This window comes from Gasterosteus aculeatus, chromosome 14 (genome assembly GCF_964276395.1).
Source record: "Gasterosteus aculeatus chromosome 14, fGasAcu3.hap1.1, whole genome shotgun sequence".
Taxonomy (NCBI): domain Eukaryota; kingdom Metazoa; phylum Chordata; class Actinopteri; order Perciformes; family Gasterosteidae; genus Gasterosteus; species Gasterosteus aculeatus.
In genome coordinates this window covers 15,965,617-15,986,197 of record NC_135702.1, presented here as the reverse complement: position 1 = coordinate 15,986,197, position 20,581 = coordinate 15,965,617, and the positions used below count along the sequence as shown (strand labels likewise).

At 45.1% G+C, this 20,581-nt stretch overlaps 2 protein-coding genes across 5 annotated transcripts; one reads left to right on the top strand and one right to left on the bottom strand.

Annotated features, from left to right (window-relative positions):
* Window positions 1-1,015: 1,015 nt before the first annotated feature.
* On the bottom strand, window positions 1,016-15,270 carry slc25a25b (solute carrier family 25 member 25b). Of its 4 annotated transcripts, none has more exons than XM_040197916.2 (11): window positions 13,358-15,194; window positions 9,418-9,544; window positions 8,448-8,535; window positions 5,779-5,814; window positions 5,496-5,607; window positions 4,665-4,823; window positions 4,411-4,563; window positions 4,224-4,331; window positions 3,743-3,910; window positions 3,519-3,669; window positions 1,016-2,381 (listed from the first exon to the last, which is right to left on the bottom strand). In XM_040197916.2, exons 1-11 carry the CDS (start codon window positions 13,646-13,648, stop codon window positions 2,197-2,199), a joined length of 1,578 nt encoding a protein of 525 aa, XP_040053850.2. In that variant the 5' UTR covers window positions 13,649-15,194; the 3' UTR covers window positions 1,016-2,196. The 4 variants fall into 4 exon arrangements, with proteins under 4 accessions (XP_040053850.2, XP_040053853.2, XP_040053851.2 ...); XM_040197919.2 differs by lacking the exon at window positions 13,358-15,194 and adding an exon at window positions 11,306-11,580; XM_040197917.2 differs by lacking the exon at window positions 5,779-5,814 and having other exon boundaries at window positions 13,358-15,270.
* A 401-nt stretch (window positions 15,271-15,671) lies between these two features.
* On the top strand, window positions 15,672-19,297 carry naif1 (nuclear apoptosis inducing factor 1). The gene is made up of 3 exons (XM_040197920.2): window positions 15,672-16,907; window positions 17,274-17,324; window positions 18,368-19,297. Exons 1-3 carry the CDS (start codon window positions 16,463-16,465, stop codon window positions 18,898-18,900), a joined length of 1,029 nt encoding a protein of 342 aa, XP_040053854.2. The 5' UTR covers window positions 15,672-16,462; the 3' UTR covers window positions 18,901-19,297.
* The last annotated feature ends 1,284 nt before the right edge of the window (window positions 19,298-20,581 follow it).

The window sequence follows — 20,581 nt, the reverse complement described above, 5'->3', positions numbered from 1 at the left end:
GCGGAACAGAGCCCCACCCTCCCCCATCACCCTGCGTGAATCCCCCGTCACTATTGTGGATTCCTTCCGTTTCCTGGGCTCCATCATCACCCAGGACCTCAAGTGGGAGCTGAACATCAGCTCCATCACCAAGAAGGCTCAGCAGAGGTTGTTCTTCCTGAGGCAGCTGAAGAAATTCAACCTGCCAAAGACGATGATGGTCCACTTCTACACGGCCATCATCAAGTCCATCCTCTGCTCCTCCATCACCGTCTGGTACGCTGCAGCCACAGCCAAGGACAAGGGCAGGCTGCAGCGTGTCCTCCGCTCTGCAGAGAGGGTGATCGGCTGCAATCTGCCGTCCCTGCAGGACTTGTTCGCTTCCAGGTCTCTGAAGCAGCTAAAAAGATGGTAGCCGACCCCTCTCACCCTGGACAAAACCTGTTTGTGCCCCTTCCATCTGGCAGGAGGCTGAGGCCCATCAGGACTAAGACCTCCCGCCACACCAACAGTTTCTTCCCGTCGGCAGTCGGGCTCATCAACAGAGCCAGTCCCCCACTGACTGACTAACATTCCACCGGTCACTCCCCTTCATACTGCACACGTCACTTTGTTTGCTGGTGCACTTTATTTTTAAATATTTCTAACTTTTATTCCTTTATTTTTGAACTAACCCATAGCATTACATTTTATTCCTTGTGCACTGTTGTGTTGTCGTACTGTCTGCTGTTATGCACCAACCGCCAAGTCACATTCCTTGTATGTCTGACATATTATGGCAATAAATGTTTCCTGATTCCTGATTAAGGTACTTAAGTATTTCATTCAAATAATACTTTCTACTTCTCCCTCACTACATCTTTAAAATATATATATTGTAAACTTTACTCCAGTGATATGAGGTTGTAGAAAGTTTATGGCTGTGTGAAAGATCTCTCCCACTTCTTAAGTAAAAATGCGTGTTTTAAAACTCGTCAGATGGAAAATGCATCATTTAAGTCTATGATGAAATAAAACTATCCAACAAATAACAAAATGCAATGAATCACATTTTAATAATGTCTCCAATCATTTTACAAAGCATGGGTTACATATTTTACAGCATTCATTCATGGTTTGTTTTAGTATTGAACACTAACAGATCACCCTAAAAGGCACCTGAATATCAATTTCAGCACTACTAATAGATCACAAACTCCTTTTTCTGTTAAAATAAATACATAAATAACAATAAAACATGAATTAAAGCAGAGTACCTTAAAGTGCATTCACCATTTCACAGACCCCACCTTTGTAGTGATTTAGTGCATTTACGTAAGAGAGGCACATAAGGCACTCATAGGACTCCGCTTCATGTGACACAGACACCAGTCCTCCAATAGGACTTAAAGGTCTATTTAATTACATCATTGAGAATGTAGCCAACACACAAGTGAAAAACCCCTTAGTGATCCAGCTAATCATACTATTTTCCTGATGTCCAAGTTAAACATGTGAAAAGACTCCCAGAGAGGCTTCTGAGACACTTGACAGTTTTACCTTTTTACCCAAACAAACACTGACTCGATCGTTTTGATCACATCAAAAGCTCTTCGTGCTCACACGTCGCTGACTGAATACAGCGCGACGTCTTTGGAGCGACCGAGGAAGCGGTGAATCTTGAGGATCAAAAGGAACATTAAAAGTTCCATTATCTTGTCAAATCAAATTTGATGTAAAGTATTTTAGAAATTAATTAGTTCAACCTACTTAATTTATGAGCTCAATTAAGTAGAGAGGGAGCAGGTTTTATTTTCAGAGTTTGTGATCTGCCATAGCAAAGCCCTTTAAGACGACGACGAGACCTGCAGCACTGCTCCTGCCACACCGTCCTCAACTACACTACTTCAATCAATCAATTATATATATGCATTATATATATACATATGGATGTCTATCTATCAACCGATAGAGGAATATCTATCTAGACAGAGGGTTGAATATCAATCGGTTCGTCATAAATCTGGATTGCTTAAAACAGTTAAGCTTTCCTCGATCTTATCTTTTAAGTTCGGATTCCTCTTCTTTCACATTCATCCTTTGAAACACTAGAATATCATAATCGATTTCAATATATTCTATATCAATATGTTGTTTGTTTCTTAGAAGCCGACACACATTAAACCTTCGCCTCAAAAAAAAAGCAAAATGAATTCTCAGCCCCCGTGATGTCCCTCCTCACTTTGACTGGACCCCCAGCCAGATCTTGAGGTACTCGTACACCACATAGCTGATGCTGACAGATGGAAGGACCTTCATGAAGTTGGGCGCCAAGCCTCGGTAGAGTCCCTTGGGTCCCTCGGTCCTGATGATGTGTCTGAACAGAGCCGTCATGCTCATTTGAGGGCCCCCCTCCAAGGTAGCTGAGGGAGACAGAGGAAGACGGGCTGAGCACACGAAGCTGCAGGATGGAGACACTCGACTAAATCTAGGAACCATGAACGTCATGTGCAATGCCCACATTCAAAATCATCTCACAACAGAAGTAAAAACAGGAGGCACCCGTGCATGATTAAAGTACTGTGACCATGCCGACCACAGAATTCACACTGAGGGAAAGAAAAGCAGTCCTTGCGGAAACATTAGCTTTAAGTTTTGATAATGTGGTTTTTAAGCTAAGATCCTAACATGGCGTTCCAACATAACCAAAGTTACTTCCATTGCACCATCAGCTAAGACTACGACCACGCAAACCAAAGAAGATCTATGCAGTGTGAGAAGATATGGATACGCTGTTCTGCAATTCTTTTATTGGACGTAATCTTAGGTTTCAGCAGCAGAAGGAGGAGTGCAGCCTTCTCCTGAGCTCCTCTGACCTGAGATGGAATAGTTGTGGCTCGCCAGCACAAACAACACAGCTGGTGTAAATGTTTATGATAAATCTGACGCAGCGCGCGTTGTATCACACGATAAGTCTGGGTTCCACGAAAGTTCAACCTGGTCACTAAAGGTCACTGCGTCAATCTGTGCTGGCTGAAGGTCCAATCTTCATAATGACGTTAACATGAAGCATCGAATGATTAGTTCCACATTGCAAAGACAGCACAAGGTTGTTAACAATGTACCGAAGCAACGCATGGTACAAGGCCTGTGACTTAAGCCGGGTGTAGCTAGGACCAGGCTTCAGTCTGCTTGGTGAACTGTCATAAGTCCACTCTAGAGATGCATTACAAAAGACCAGTGGGCGCCTCCAGTTATTCACTGGGCCACAAAGAGGTTATCAGATCAAATCCTACAATACAGAAATATAAACAAGTCGCACCGATCGGGTCGAAACAGATGACGTAAGACTACTTTATGCAATCACGAGTTTGTGGAATCTGACATGGGACTCGCTCTGAGGTACAAAGTAAGAGATTTAGAGTAAAATAATGTTCACGCATTAAGTCCAATCATTGGGACTGAATGAATTACTAATAGCAAATCAATGGATTTCACACCGTTATGAGATTCAAACAGACAGTAGCCGTACAGAGCAGCCGAGCTGGGCCGTGACCAACCTTGGGCCTGCATGCGGGTCCTGACCAGGGCCAGCGGGTAGCTGGCTAGCTGGCCACACGTGCTGGAGGTGGTGCAACAAGCCAGCAACACAAACACGCCCGGATCAGCGCTGTCTGTGGCGAAGCGCTGCAGCCAGTAATTCTTCAGGGTCTGACAGAGGAGAGAAGAGAGCTCAAGACTCAACTATAGACCACGACTTATCCCTTCGACAAGCACAACCGACCTCATAGACCGCCAGGTCGATGCCGGCGTAGGGGATGATGCCCAGCATGTTGGGGACGTAGCCCTTGTAGAAAGCAGCCACTCCCTCCTTCTGATAGATATGTTTGGCACAATCCAAGATGCCGGAGAACTGGCCGGTCTTCCTCAGAGCTAACCGCGTCTTCAGGACCTGAGAGCGAATCATTCAGACTTCAACAAACAGATCAATATACATGCCGTGCATGATCCTTCATATTAAAATAGGTTGTGTACCCATGAACCACATGTACATCCATGTCTTGCTCACACTGTGCCTAACTGGAGGTCTGTGTGTGAAGTCACAGTACAGTTTGACATGATGAGGTCGAGGCTAAACGTTACAAGACAAACAATCCACTCGCATATTTCTACACGCAAACATACAGAGTCCTCATTTGCTACGTAACCTTTACAGAATGAGTATAATCCTGTTTTGTTGTTCCGTCTGTTCGTTGGTCGCTCACCTCCATGGGGTAGATGCTGCTCTGAGAGGTCACTCCAGCCAGAGAGCCTGCCACCAGTCTCTCCGCAATGCCCAGCGTCTCCTGGTTACTGCCAATTAATCGCTTCATCTGACAGACGGGACATTTCTCGTTATGCGCCAGCGTGAGAGATCCACGGTGTAACGGATCAGAGCGGTGAAGGGAATACCTGTTCATAGGCCATGAACTTAATAGCAGACTCTGGGGCAATTTTGATGACATTGATGCCGTTGCCTCGCCACAGTGACCTCACTCCGCCTTCTCGGATCATCTGGACAAAGCCTCCAGTGATGTGCATGCTGTTGCTCTTTGAGGAGTGAACCTGGGGGAGAGGAGGGGGGGGGGGGGGGTGGGGGCAGTCAGCGTGGCTTCACACAGATCTCAACGTCGCTTCCTCTTGCTCATCTCCGTGTCATGCTTTACCTGCATGAGGACCTTGAGCCGGTCCAGTGGTGCAGTGCAAGTCCGAGACACACAACCAGCTCCTCCTCCTGCCACCAGGTGTCGCCACCACATCCCCGTTTTCTTCTCCTCTGCCGTGAATTCATCAGGCACCAACAAACTCTCCCCAACGTCAAAGATCTGAGGAGGAAGCCTAAAGGTCATTAGGTGCATCCAAAGTCTCTCATCAGCTGATTCCTCACTTTAACAGGAAGTGGTTTTACGTTGCCATCATGACGGCCGCCCCAAAGCTCTTACTCCTGCTCTGAGGAGAGAGGAGAGAAGAGGGACGTCTGAGGATACACGAGAGCAGCCTTCCGTACACACCCTCATTATTTATCAGTTATTTCATCGGACTGATCTGATATTCCACCAGCGTGAAGAGAGCACAGATCAAGCTTTACATTTCATCTGTTCACCATCCACGTGTGAGGCTCCACATTCCTTCATATGTGTTGGGTCTGAGGAGCTACAGGGTTCAGGTTTTTCCAAGAAATGTTTGTCTGAAAATTTTGGTTAAAGTATTCCAATGAAACCATAATTATAATCTGGGTTACTTTAGAAGAAATTGAATTTCAAATCATTATTGAATAAATAGTATTAGAAAACCATCCTGCTCTTATGAGCAGGACATCTTTAAACATACGTCCGGGTTGGAGGGCATTGACTTTGATAGAATGTCTTCCGTGTTTCAGCCTGAAGGGCTTCAAACTAATGCACATAGTATTGCCAAGTGCCTATAAAATGTCTTTCAAAACGTAACATTTCACTTCCTGTCCAAACACTTGGCTGCTCGGAGTGTCTGTCTCCTACCGTGGAGTGTTTCCAGTGGAGGATGATCTCAGGAATGTTGCCTGCTGGATGCAGGAGGTGGTAATCCCGCCACTCATTCCAGTCGATCGTCATCGTCCCGTTCTTATCCATACTGAGGATGTAAAGCGGTCGGTCAAATCGGGACAGTTTTAGCAGGTAAAAAGGACAAGCCACGGTTACGTCTCCACGATGGTTGTACTTATCCACCATCTGGTAACTGAACCAGGCAGACTGCAGAGTGCATCAGTGGCAGAGCAAGCAGACTAGAGAAGCTTCTACTTACTACAAGATAGGAGGGGTCATATCTGGGCCCCTTATTCTGAGACCAGCCAGAGAGAAGAAGACAGACAGACGGTTAGAGGAGCCAGACAAGGACCCCACTGACCCACAGAAATTACAAATATTTGCTGTAATTTAAGTTAGCCGTTAAAATTACAGATAAACTAATGAGACTACATAAACATTAGGTTTTTAATGGAAATGCATTTCATTTGCATAGATTATAATGCTGCGTTCACACCAAAAGCGAAGCGAATTACTCGCGCGAGTCGTCTAACAGAACCTACTGGCCGGTCAGTCTGAATAGAGGAAGTGAACATTGGCTTTCCAAAGCTTTTATTTTTCTATGCATTGTAAACTTGTGGGATGACTGAAGCCGCTTTTCTTAAATGGGGACGTATGAAAATTCCAATTTTTTTGTGCTTCTACACGTTAATTTGGGTACCTGGCATGTCTACAGACCCCCCAAAAAACTTGTTATGGTTCTTATACGTCAGAAACGTCATGCTTGTGTGACTGAGAATGAACGTCCTCATCATTCTGTCGTCACAATGAAATGGGAGTCTACACCTGGAACAGCTAGCTAGCAGCATGAAGCAAATTAAGCCCTCAAGGTGCGCTGAGGTCGGCTGCACGGGGGGAGGAGAGGACATTACCATTTAAAAAGGAACAGGCAGTCAAAACAGGTCACCGTGGAGGGCTGTTTTAGACACGGGAAAAAAGGGTGCGGTTCTAAATGATCCAAAGTATGTTAAACATTTCATTAGGAACCATATCAACTTGAGGTAAAACGGGCACACAAAGGGTCCTTTAGCAGCTTTGAGATGCTCCGCCCGCCATCACCGCCGTCCTGATGACAAAGCTCACCGGAGACACGAGCTGAGAGATCGAACGTCTGTACGTTAGTTGGCATCTAACAGACTGACCATGGCACCGATCCGACCCAACGGCCCATCAAACTGCTGCTGGTTAGCCTGAAAGTGGAGGCGCTGGTGAAAGTCACCAAGTTGTGTGCGGCGACGGAGGACGTCCTGAACCCAAACACGACTGCGTTTGCGGTTCCAACGTTTGTGTAATAATTCTGGCTGCCTTTCCTGCACGAATGAAGCGAATAAACAGTCGGGCGAGTAAACTCGCGCAAATAAAATGTTCAGAAAATTCGCTTTTCTTTTGGTGTGAACTTGTATAGTTACATAAAACAATAGTCCTTAGATTATTGTATTTTTTTATACCGTGAGAAAAAATATATATATCCAGCTGACAAAGACCAGGAGAAGAAAACACATTAAACCAATATATAAATAAGCAATACAAAGTACAGGAGAACAAGTATTTGATACACTGCAGACAGCCGGCCACCTGAACCCAACAGAGAACCTTGGAGGGAGCTGGAAGTCAGTGTTGCCCAGCGACCGAGACCTGAAGGACCTGGAGGAGGTCTGTATGGAGGAGTCCCTGCTGCAGTGTGTAAACCTGGTCAGAACTACAGGGAAACGCAAGTCTGTCATTTCAGTACCAAATATTAAGTTGGGCTCTTCTGATGAATCAATAAACTGCAAAATATATTATTTTTTTAAATCATACAATGTGATTTTCTGGATTTGTGTTTTAGATTCCGTCACTCACGGTTGAAGAGTACCGATGACACCGATGACTCCTACATGCTTTGTAAGTGGGAAAACCTTTGTATCAAATACTTGTTCCCCACTGTAGGTCCAAAAGAATACTTCAAAACAATCTTACAGCACAGCAACAATGTTGTCAGCCATTCATGCCAAGCTTATATTCACCCCCACTGACAGAGTTTAGGAATTTTATTCCGCTGGTCACCTGCACAATCACTCCTTCTGACGGGGATTTATATCGCGCATTTCAGCACAGTTTTTTTTACTGACGGGGGGTTGGTTTGTAACCACTTCTGATAGTCGCGGTTCCTCGTGTTTAAGTGGGGCCGGTCCTCCAGTGGATCCTCATCCCACTTTAAGGTACTTTGTACTTCAGTCTGTTGTTCACATTAGTGGGATGATCTTTCGCAAAAGCCACAACTTTCCCTTCGTATGTGATCTTTCTGGCCCGAACTAAGTATATGGTCACAACATTGTCACATCTGTGGAAGTTAAGCAGGATTGATCTTGAGACGGTGCCATCTTGAGGTTTGGGGCCAAGTGACCGGTGGGCTCGCTGGATCTGTAAATCTGTGTGTGTGTGTGTGTGTGTGTGTGTGTGTGTGTCTGTGTGTGTGGATCTACAGCCTCCGTTTCCTCAGCTGGTTGCTCGGCTTCTGTCAAACGTGGGCCCTGGAGGCACATCTTGTAGTTTTTGGTTTAACACCATCTAAAAGTTGTTGAATCCCTGTTTTGGTTTGTTTCTGATATCTATGCGGAGGTGGTCTGGCTTCGCCGTAGACACGACCCCTCCCTCTGCATGCGGATCTTCTCCACCAGTTGTGTTGTTGCCGCTTCTAACCTCACTCATTTGGGATCATCTTAGTTTATCATTTGTTCTCCTGCATTGATGGGGTCTTTTTCTCCTTTAATTAATTTGACCTCATCTATGTCGCCATGTTAGAGCTCAGCAGAAGTCCCTCCAAAATATTTTATGTCATCAAGCATGTTTCAAGCATGGTGATGGAGTTATTGAAAGACAGCAGACGAAGGCAGCACACGCACGTACCTCTTGAGGATCTTCTCGGCCTGCTCCTCAGAGATGTTGACCCCCAGGTCACGCAGAGACTGCACGATTTCTTGTGAGTCGATCCAGCCTACACCACAGAAAAGAATCTTTATAAATTACAGATGAGCGCCGGGCTTTCTGTGCGGGCGTAGAAACAACGTGTGGTACCAGCTGACCCTCATAGAGGCAGAGCTGCACGCTTCATTTTAATTGAATCAATTAACCGGTTTTGCGTGTGCAAAAAGGACCCGTTTTTTAACTTTACATTTTACGTTCTCAGTGGGAGAACGTCTCCTTCCAGCGGAACTGGATTATCTTGTTTTTCCTGGGTCGAGTTCGTCGTAGCTCTTTGGGACGCCTCCAGGCCTGACTTAGAATACCTTTAGTACTTTTAGAACAAGTACAATTTACAGCTTAATCGTGGGCAACGGTGGGTGAGTGGAGAGCACGCTGGACCTGCAATTACAGGATGGGCGTTCGAGCCCTGCTCACCCGCGTGCCCATGTGCTCTTGGGCAAGACGCTGAACCCCAACATTGCTCCTGTAGCTGTGGCACCAGTGAGTGAATGGTTACTGATGGTACAACCTATAAACTAGTAGTATTTATGTATTACATCTCAGAGGGAAATGTTATAATACAAATCCCTACTTTTATTAGACCACATTAGTTGCTACGTACAAATCTGTAACAATAATTTAGAACTCAAGTAAGAAAGGGGTAAAATAATATGGACAATGTTTTTCGTTGTTTCTTTCTTTAAAGCCTGTGTTAAACAATCAAAATTTAACTTAATTGGAAAATGATAAATAACCAATCAAATGGAAACATTATTACTGTAGAATGAATAAATGAAGGAATGAAAAAATGTTTTTAAGTAAGGCTAAATTGCATCTCAGCCTCGCGGGTCACAGGACGGAGCAGAGCTCCTCTGGTCGCGCCGAGCCGAAGGCCTCGTGTGTGCGTCCTCACCATCGTTCTTCTTGTCCAGGCTCTTGAAGACCAGCCGCAGTTTCTTCTCGTGGTCCCTGAGATAATGAACAAACTCCTCAAAGTCCAACTGTCCGTCCAGGTCTTTGTCTCCTGCCTTCAATATTTTCTGGAAAGAGAAGAAACCAGATTAATTCTAAGGTCATTTTGGTGTTCGTGAGATGTCAACACATTTCAGTCATTTGCTGAATACAGAGCAACCTTAACTGTAAAGGATATTGACGTGGACTCGTATGTAGCTGGTAGTTGAAACAGCGCTACAGCTCGTTGGACGGTGACGGGGAACAGTAGCAGCCATCTGTGCACTGTTGACTCAGCCTGCAGTTTGGACCACTTTGCAGCCATCACACACGCACGGGGTTGTTAGTAATCTAAAGACAGTTCACAGCACTTTCAGCCTATATCTCTGCCAAGCCAACCAGAAGGAATTCACAGAATTAGAGTTAAGTGGGGCACGAATATACCCGAACCAGCGGGAGATGGAGCAGGGAGCCAATATGGACGTTTGTCCTCTCACAGAATGAACCTGCCAACAGGCTGCCAAAGAGGCACAATCACACCGAGCATGTGGAAACAAGCACAGGATGGAGGAAGTAGGCTGTGCAAGATGCACTGCAGGAACGGACCCTCAGTCCAGGAGGTGCACGACTGAACCACAGTAACTTGATCCCAGCAGCGCTAAAGGCACGACAGTAGCAAAGTACACGCGTGTTGAGGCGCTGCGTTGGTTGGGTGGGGAGGGTCAGTCTCTGAGCCAAGAGCCCGTTAGGACCCAGGAGTCCATCCAGGCTGCTGCATCTTTTCTGTCCTCATCGTCTCCTTATACGCCTGCAGGGCGCACGTATACGCAGGTTGCTGAAATAAGTTGTTTTTTTAAATTTGATTTAAGATTTTAATGCTGTGTTTTAGAAACAAGGCAAAGCAGTAAAACTTCTTTTTCCTTGTGTATTTTTAAAAAAAGGCTATATCGGGGAGCTTCAGTCATTATTTTTCCTTACAAAACTTTCATTGCGTCCCAAAATAAACAGCTCTGATCTTCAAAAATTGGATTGTTTTGAAATAAATAAAAGGGGCCAATTTTGTCTGCATTTTAAATATGCGCAAATAGCAATGGAGCACCAATAAACTTAGCAAGATGGTTAGGTTAAAGGAGGTTAGCAAGATGGCTCGAGGGGCATTCCTCCCTTTGAGTCACTCAGTTTCCTTTGCTCTTATTTGCCGCTGCATTTCCCAGTGAGCAGCAAGCAGCACGATCTTTGAACCGATACAGAGAGACAGATGTCAATGCAGTTATGGAGTTCGACATGAAGCATATCGCATCTCACACATCAGTGTTCAGTGACCTTTAGACTAAAAGAAAGTGTTTACTACCATTATATCAGCCCCCCCACCTGAAAAGTCTGCAATTAAGTAGAAAAATGTCCCCACGCACAGCAGTTCACCCGACACGAGCAGACAGGCTACTTCAACCTCCCCAGTCGGCTTAACCTTTCGCCCAACTGCTACCCTCGCCCCCCCAGCCCCATCTGAAACACTGAAATCAGTCCAACAGTTTTAATGACATAGAGAATGAAAAGTCAGGTGGAATATTTCCGAAGCTTTTAACTTTAGCTTTTAATGCTTTGTATGAATTGGGTTGCATAAGACCGGAGGTACCCATGAGCAAGGCAGGGCTCCAGTGGAGCTGCTTAGTTGCCTACAGACCGCTTGTACTTGGCAGTCCAAGGTAAATGTCTGAGTCCACAGCGATGTGGTTCTGGAGGAACCTTTGCCGACACGACGACAACACTCGGCAGCTCTGAGACGCACAGCGGTCAAAATCTCTGACTGGGTGGAAAAGTCAGAGGTCAAGAGGCGTCCTTTATCCTACCTGATCAGGAGCTGGTGCCATCCCAATGAATACTGTGGGAGTTTGCAGTGTTTCCCTGGAGGCCGGCTTGCAGCTCACTGCGGTTCTCAGGAGCCTCCGTCACTAACACGGAGTCTTCATCCACCTCAGAACGGGACAAGTCTACTCGATTGTCCCCTACGCAAACTTAAGGACACTCAGAGGTTTCTGTTGGCTCCACTTCAGCTCAGTGTCTCCGTCTTCTCTTCGGGCTGGATTCTTTTTCGCTCATCATAAATGTAAAATGACTCAGTTGATCGACGTCCGGGCTCAGACACACAAACAACAAAAATCCAAAATAGTTCCTAAATACACCTCTGAGGCACGATTCAACAAAGAGCTGCACACCTAAAGTAGCTCACGTTGAGGATGATGAAGCTACTTCGCTGGCTTCACGACCAGCAGCCGGTAAAATGCAGCACAGCGAGACTCAAAAAACCTGCATCCTCACTGCAGCTGAGCCCGAGTCGACCAATCGCTGCAGCCCATAGTAACAGGCTCCCTGGTCCCGCCCCTCAGCCAATGGAGGATGCGATTGCAGGTTGGAAATGACAGTCGGCGTAGGAGGAGGAGGCTGGAGAAGAGCAGGGTTCCTCCCCCCACCGGTCGCACCTCCCGCACAGTAGAAAATCTGCTGAGTGATGCCTTGCTCCCTGGTTCGGGAGGAGGGAGGAGTCCCGAGCACGCCGTCAGCATCTCACCCGCTCAACAACAGTCCTCTTTATTTATTTATATAGTTATTCAATACAAGTACTGGGTGGTGCCTCCAGAGTTGAAGGCTCCTGACATTACATCACATTGTGATGTGTTTTTGTCAGAAACAGGAGATCTCAGTAATCATCATTGTTCATTACTATTTCTTCCAGTTGTTTGAAGGAGATCTTTTCACAGCAACGTAAAGAAAGGACAATTAGAAAAGAAATAGAAAGTGTTGACCTGTTTAACTTCAACACTAGTCGTATGTGCACATCAGTGAAATTATGATTTGTTTCTATTAATAAAATCACAATATTTCTATTCTAGTGTGTATTTCTATGAAGGAAAAAAAATGGAGAATTATTGATGGTTAACTCTAAATGCGGAGGATTAAAACCGTTTTCAGCAGGGTGAGGAAAAAAAGGTCTGGAACCTTGTTGACAAGCAGCTACAACAAAAAAATGAACACAAACTAAAATTTACCAATATAGATTAAACAGGATAGAAAATGTGTATCTCCAAAAAGGTGTATTTGCTCTTTTGAGACAATCCCACCATTGCAGACTCAACAAAGACGGCTCGCACACTCCATGCTTCCGTGTTTACGCCGCTGATCCCAATAGACTTTTGCACACATTGAAAAACAAGGTTGGTCTTTCTGTGGTTATTTGAATTATTCAAATTATTCAAATAACTAACTTATTCAGAATAAGTCTTAAACCACACAGGGAAAGCAGAGATTATGTTTTGACTCCCACCAAAGTTCAGATATTCATGTAAACGGAGCAATAGAATCCACATTCTATGTCCTAAAAAACACGGGCGGAGACGAGGTCCTCCTGACAGGACAAGATTCAGAGAAGCTGATCCATAGTAGACCCATCACAGGCATGTGGGGCCTCCATTAGAAGAAGCTCGTCCTAACCGATGGAGGACTGGACCATGTGAATCGGTAAGTTACAAAAGGGGATTTAAGTGGTCAAAGAATGGAGGTAAAAGCAGACCGGTATGTGGAGGATGAATTGTGGAGTCTCACAAAATGTTCGAGCAATAACACCAACAAAATGGGACTCAGGACCAAGTCCGAACCAGGACGAGCGGTTCTAGGACAGCGTGCAGCCTGGAGGCGGAATGCTCCACACACAAAAGTGCTTTTGCCTCCATGTTGAAATGTCCAATGTCACTTGGCTAACAAGAATAGTTTCAACTGAGACATCCAGGTGCCTTTTGGACTACAAATAACTGCTTGTTCGGGAACAACTTGCTTTACTTGTGACGGGACACGTTGCTACTGAGGACCGGAGCAGCTGGTCCGCTGGAGCAGATATTCCCACTCACCATGAGCTCGTGCTGAGTGCGGTGCACCCCCAGTTTCTTCAGCCCGATTTCCAGGTCGTTGACGCAGATGCCTCCATCCCCGTTCACGTCCAGCACTTGGAACAAGACTTTCAGCCGGTGCTCCTGCTCCGGCCCTCCGCACACGTCGCAGGGATGCCCCGGCGGGCCCGGGTCCGCGTGGCAGCCACCGGCGGGGGGCTGTCGGGGAGCTGCCTCGGGCGGGGGAGCCGGGGAGGGTTCTTCTTCGGCGTGACCGCCCCCGCCGCCCGGGTCGCTGGGCAAAGGAGGCATCAGGGAGCCCCGCTGGAGACGAACGCTGCCTCGAACATGAGCGTCCGCCGGGCCGGAGAGCGCGTGAGCCCGCGGCGACGTCACATTTCCCTCCACTCGAGCCGGCGATGAAAGGAAGCGCTGCCGGGGAGCCGGTTAGCTTACAAACCAGACCTCTCACCACCAACGCACAAAGCGGGGGTCCCCCGAGACGAAAGCCGCTTCTCCTAATGTGACTTGATGAATTACTTTTTTTTTAAACGCAAAGCCAACCGAAATGGAAGATTCCAGCTAAACGTTACGCGGCGATAAGACGGGGAGCCGGAGCTTTGCGATGGTAGAAAACTAACAAACGTTACTTCACAGCGTCAAACGGGGGAGTTTATACACAGTTTTGTCGACGGCCACGAGAATGCAGGTTCCCGTTGGGCGCAGCGTTTTGAATAAGAGGTTTATGTTTGTTAATGAGTTAACTTGCGGACTAAGAAGATAAACATAACGTTACGTTGTTCCGACAAGCCGGTGACCCGCTGGCTTAAAGAAAAACCCTGCTGCGACGCGACGCGACAAGGCCCGCCCCCCTCGGCCTCTGATTGGCTGCTTCTCGCCATCCCTCGTTGGCTGGAATCGTTCGGGACGAGGCAGAGCCGAGCCGCGTCACCGGAAGTTGAGGCGCTTAATCGTCACGTGATTCACACTGACTTCGTGTACGTCCATTGGGGGCTATTTGAATGTTTAAAAAGCTTTAAAAACTGAGACCGAAGGGCGGGTTTTGGAAATTAATTGTCAATCCATCAATCTAGCATTAATGTTAAAGTAAAAAAATAAAAAATGAACACTAGGCATACAAAATACCAGCACATGTAACGTTGTGTAGTTGTTTAAAAAAACAGAATAAGGAAATGTCATACTTTTAAAAATGGATCACAAACGATGGACTCTGTTGCAACTGTATACTAGTTTGGGCTGCTAACTTCCGGAAACAATGCTTAATTATCCAGTAATATTGTGTAAAGAAATAGTCCGTTGGAGTGAACGGCGAAGACATGACTCATTATTCAGCTATTGCTATAACCACCATGAATCTATGAATTGGTAGGAAATGCTTCCAATCAGAATTTTGAAATTGTCCTTCTTCTAGATATATTATTTAAGATGTTATTGCTTGTTTAATATCATTAAAGTTTATGAACATTACAATATTTCAAAACAGTAAACAAGAGATCTTTAAACAAGCCAATGTTTTCCTAAAATATGTCACCAAGCCAAGTAACTAGTAAGTGCATAGTTGACACCATACTAATCCTCTTACCGATATGATATAAGCACTTCTCTGCCTCTGATTGGCTTAGGCTGCGAGTCATATCCTTGAACTATGTTTATACTCATCCGTGGTGAAGCTGCCAATATGTTAAGATGAAACAAGGAAAGGAATCAAGGAGATGAACTGAGAATTCATAAATTGACTCTAGCCCATATGTTTTATAGCCCATAGCTCAAACATGAGCTATGGGCTATAATGCATGCTCATTGTGATCAATGCCTTAGACCATAAAGTTTCTTCTTTCTTTCTCTTCGTTATGATTTTATTTTTCATATTGTGAAGAGTTCCTATGCCGATGTGAGGGTTTCGGGACAGAGGATGTCATATGTGTGTACTGGGTGTCATATGTGTGAGGAACTCTCAGGCAAATTTGTGATTTTAGGCTATTTGGAAAAAAATGAATTCAATTGAATCATTGATTATTTGAAGATAATGAATTAAAGACCAAACTTCCACTTTGTAGACGTTTGGGGTTTTTCTGAAAGCTCTACTGCTGAGAGACAATGGGCCTTAATGTTTGGAAGGCTTAACAGTGGTCTCCTGTTTATATTTAGAGATAACTGCATCTGACATGTAATGTCATTTTGTTTAGATTTGGGATCGTTTTATTGAATACCAGACAGCAAAGCGACAAATATATGTGGATCATTGTGTGGCTTTACACATTGTAAATCCCCAAACATTCATGTATTAGGTAACAGGTAACTGGTACACATAAATATTCATTTGCAAAGGTCATTACATTTTTATTGGTGGGGTTTTCTTTTTCAACTATTACATGCATTTTATAGTTTCATTTCAGTTTATGTTATTGACAAAAATGTCGAAAGATAGTGTAAGTAGATATACTTCTTTTGTTTTGCTTCACACACACACACACACACACACACACACACACACACACACACACACACACACACACACACACACACACACACAAACGACAGAATGCAAAGAATAATAAATGATACAATGAGAATGAGTCTTTCTGTTATTACTGTCCTTGTGCAAGAAGCTAAAATGGCACTACAGTCATTTGCGAAATATTGATTATACTGGTTTAACATATAACATTTTACTAGTTTAACATTTTATTCAGTACAAATGTAAGGCAACATATGAAAAGTTCGTCCCTCACTGTGTTTGTTTTTTTATTTACTGCTTAATGCTTTCTGTTACAGAATTGTTGAAATGAAAACATAAAATACAACAACTATTAGTCACCAAGTAAGACTGTAATATGAAAGGAGCTACTAATGAAAATAATCGAGATCATTGATTATTGGCATTCGATTAAGCCAATAGTCACAGAGTACAAGGCATGACCGCGAGACATTCAACCAATGGGGTGTCAGTGGGCGGGACTTCACGCCCAGCTAACGTAAGCGTTGTTAGTAGGAAGAAGACGCCGATTCTGGTAGCCATTACGTTGCGCATTTCAATTGAGTAAAGCCTACTATTTTGCGTACACTACGCACAATTACTTCAACAAAAGACGAATTTTCGCAGTAATGGCATCGATCGCGAAAAAGAGAAAAATGAATTTCTCGGAGAGAGAGGTGGACATTATAGTGGAAGAAATAGAGAAACAGAAACACACACTGGTTAACCACTTCAACGCTGGAGTCACCCACATGGCCAAGAATAACGCGTGGGTGGACATCCTGCGGAAGGTAAACGCCGTGACCACCTGTCCCAGAGAGCTGCCCGAGGTGAAGAAGAAGTGGTCCGACATGAAGACGGAGGTCCGGCGGAAAGTGGCCCAGGCGCGGGCTGCCATAGAGGGGACCTCCGCCGACTGCACCCCGGTCCCCGTCATCCTCACGGCCATGCAGCAGCGGATCTGTAACCTGCTGGGGGAGGCCACCATCATCAGCCTGCCCGCGGGGGACTCGGATGCGGAGATGGGCTTACCTGTGACCGTGAGCACCGCCACCACCGTCACGCTGGCAGAGAGTAAGGAGCGCGCGCGCACCGCCACGGTCACGTGTAACGCTGCAGTAATAAAGTGCACGCGAAGACGCGGCAGCAGTGACCAGATGCGGCTTTACTCACAGGATAGTTCCACACATGCAATGTGATATCAGACAGGACGCCGGCACTGGATTGTGCCCGACTCTTGTTGTTGTTGTTGTTGTTGTTGTTGTTGTGATCAGGTGTGTGAATCACACAGCATCGGACGCATTTACAGTGATAGAACCAGTGAAAACAAACTTTAAAAGGATGAGTCACGTGTTTTTGTTGTGAACCTACTAATTGAATTATTTTTCATCCGTTTCCTGTTTGGAGTTTTTAGCATCATATTCTGTGTGTGTCTTCCAGCTCTTCCGGCAGGCTCAGTAACAGTCTGTGATGAAGCAAAGCCACTGAATGGTAAGTTTATTTCTACTAACCACATGATACTATCAACCTGACACCGCAAATCCCCTCATCAGAGTAGCTCTTCGTATATGGAATTCATTGGTTGTGATTTGTGATCATGGTGAAGTCTGCCAGCACACGCCGGAGGCAAACAGGCCAACTGTAAGCTGACATGAAGAGAAATCAGAGAAGAATCTGCTCTTTGATCATTTTCCTGCAGGAAGGTGGATCTTGAGCATTTTCTGATAAGTTACTGTTCTATGTCAGAACTCTAAAGTTCGATCAGCAGCGATCGCTGTTCTAGCAGCTTGCAGGAAACATTTAGATCCTAGATAAGGAGCCGTCATCCCCCTGCTGCACTTCTCGTTCTCTGTTCATCACTTCAACGTCCTGATGTCAGGCAGCATTTTTCTTTGTGAAGTGAATCCTTACTTCATAATGACATCATTCATTCTCAGATTTTAAGAACCAGCTGATCTGTCAAATGAATACACCTTTGGACACAAAATTAGGGACGATTAAGAAAAGTCTACGTGTCCAACAAAGAGGGGGTTGAATGTAATTTAAGGACGAAATAAGTTGCATATGCATGGCGGCTGTGGTTCAGGGGTAGAGCAGGGTCATAGTTCAATCCACGGCTCCGCTAGTCCGTATGGACGTGTTCCTGTCTTTGGTGAAGACACCCCCCCCCCCCCCCCCCCGAGTTGCTCCCGTGGTCGTTGTGATTGTCGTCTGACTGTTAGTTGCGTATGGCAGCTCATCTCTGTATGAATGATGACATGTAGAGTTAATCAGCTTCAAGGAGACTCCATCTAGCATATTTATGACCTTCCAGATGAAAAACTCCACCGTGGACCACATCCTGACTCTGACAGTGCTATTGACCTTCTTGTTTTAACCTCAAGAAAATGACACAACAAAGACTATTAGCTGTTGCTGTGGGTAACATGGGGACTATATATACTATGGTTTCACTTTTGATGTTTGCATGGAAACCCCCAAAGTGAAAGTTAGTAATAACTAATAAAACAACTGTTTTCCTGTTCTTTGTCCAGCGGAAACAACTTTCCACAACCTGGAGGATGGAAGTGTAGTGGAGTACTGCACCACTACTGTAAGCGACTCAACGCCCACCGCTGAGGCTCCCGTGGAGATGCTGGCCTCGTCCGCGGCGTCCCCTCCTCCCCCTCAGGGTCAGGCCAAACCTCAGGAGCTGAAGAGTCGCATCGCCCTCAACTCAGCCCGCCTGCTGCAGGAGCAGAGGGTCACCAACGTTCACATCCGACAGATCGCCCAGCACCTGGAGGGCCAGAACGACCTGCTGCACGTGATGCGGCGCTCCCAGGAGGCTCAGGCATTCGCCCAAGAGAGGCAGGCCCAGGCCTTGGAGGGAACCCAGGCTGCTCTTCTGGCATTAGTTCAGATGCTTAGACCTGCACTTAAAGACCTGCGCAAATTCCTACAGACTGGGAGTGAGGTAGCAGCTCCCCCCAGCAGCTCTGCAGCAGTGGACGGGGCAGGACCTGAGGAGCAGAGCAGGCCCAAAACACCTCCACCTCCTCCACAGCAAGCTGAGGATGCACAATAAAGACTGTGTGTGTGAGGGTGTGTGTGTGTGTGTGTGTGTGTGTGTGTGTGCCTTGTACATAGAAGAGTGCATGCACACAGACTTCAGAATTAAAAGTTTGTCAAAAGTTGCCTTGAGGGAAGTGTGTGCAGGATTTTGATGTGTTGTTTATGAATTGGAAAAACAGTCACTGAAGCAGTGAAGAGGCAATGTGTGTTTATGTTATTTAATACATTGTATTTAATATTGAAATAAGGTTTTTACTATAAAGTAGCGGAAAGTCATCCCCCTGCTGTTTGCTGAACATTTCATTCTTGGTCCTCAAGTCATCCTGCGGTTTACCCTGAAGCACGACAGTGAGTCCAGCACACTCCAGTTAGTGTGTATGTCCTCAGAACTGAATAAAATATAAGTAAAATGTTTTTGTAACAGTTCTTTTTACTACTGGCTGCATCACTATTAAAGGACCAGAAGAGGTCAGTGTGTACACGCGAGTTGCATCACTGGTGGAGCAGTAGTATATTCATCTGTAATATTCATTTAAGGAAGAAATCTGTGTTGTCTGAAATGATTTGTCCCTAATTTGGAGTTGAAGGATTGAAGAATCATTCTGAAATACAGATGAGCTCCTCTTGTCCCACCAGAGTCCGTCTCCCCAAGTCCAACTAGAGTCCAGCTCCTCCGTTCAGAAACATTTGTTGCCAAGTAGGTTGGACATGAAAATAATTTGTCATGACTGTTGGTGCAAACATTGGACAAAAAGACACTGAGGCAAATGAACACAATGCAGGAATATAAACATTTACATTTACAATAGAAAAATAAAATACAATACAAAATAAAATACAAATAACAGTCAAACAGATAATATATTTAATAATATTACTTATATTAATAATAATAATTACAGTTTTTCTCAGTCACTGGTACATTTTTCAGATCAGAATTAAAATTCTGAAAACTACCTGTTCAATCTTCACATCATTGTGTCACTGGTGCACGTCAAAAAAGCAGTTTCTCATTTCTTTGAACAAGCTGTAAATGCTTTAGTACATCCCTGCAAATCATTATGTACAATTCTCTGGTGTTTCTGACATTATCAATTGCTTATGACGTGTTGATTAAAATTGCATAAGTCTTTACATTCAAATAAGTTGTCATACAGTATGAGTGATGTCAAAACTGTAATATGTCAAACATTTCCATTAGTCCTAAATTGGTAAACTGCTCCCAGGTGAATCTTGACTTTCTCTGATGAAACATACAAAGTATATAAATAGCCGGAGCACAACACAATATTATCTGACAATGGAAGGACAATGAATTGGACGGGGAGAGGAAGAGACGAATCAGATTGGAGATGACTTGCCAAAGTACGTGATGGTTTGGGGACAGTTTCCGTGGCTCCAACATCATCAGGCGATGGTTTGCAAACCCCCAACAGGATGCTGATGGCGTTTCTTCCATCCTACTCCACATCCCTTAACCCCATTGAGGAATTTTCCTCCGCATGGAGATGGAAAGTGTGTGATCTCACGCCATATACACAGATGACCCTTCTGGCTGCCATGGATGCAGCATACGATGACATCACAATTAAAGGTCATTTAGCTGACACTTTTATCCAGAGCAACTTACATTGCATTTTTAACCCATGGCTTTTACATTTTTGCGTGGGGAGCAATTAGGGGTAGGGTGTCTT

What these genes read in the sequence shown, in the direction of transcription:
- slc25a25b (XM_040197916.2), bottom strand. Translation starts at nt 13,648, where the DNA reads ATGCCTCCTTTGCCCAGCGACCCGGGCGGCGGGGGCGGTCACGCCGAA. An exon ending in GCACTCAGCACGAGCTCATG is followed by an intron (nt 9,545 to 13,357) that starts GTGAGTGGGAAT and finishes TTCTCTTTCCAG; the next exon opens with AAAATATTGAAGGCAGGAGA. An exon ending in TCCACTGGAAACACTCCACG is followed by an intron (nt 4,824 to 5,495) that starts GTAGGAGACAGA and finishes CTTCCTCCTCAG; the next exon opens with ATCTTTGACGTTGGGGAGAG.
- naif1 (XM_040197920.2), top strand. Translation starts at nt 16,463, where the DNA reads ATGGCATCGATCGCGAAAAAGAGAAAAATGAATTTCTCGGAGAGAGAG. An exon ending in CACCGTCACGCTGGCAGAGA is followed by an intron (nt 16,908 to 17,273) that starts GTAAGGAGCGCG and finishes TGTGTCTTCCAG; the next exon opens with CTCTTCCGGCAGGCTCAGTA. An exon ending in TGAAGCAAAGCCACTGAATG is followed by an intron (nt 17,325 to 18,367) that starts GTAAGTTTATTT and finishes TTCTTTGTCCAG; the next exon opens with CGGAAACAACTTTCCACAAC.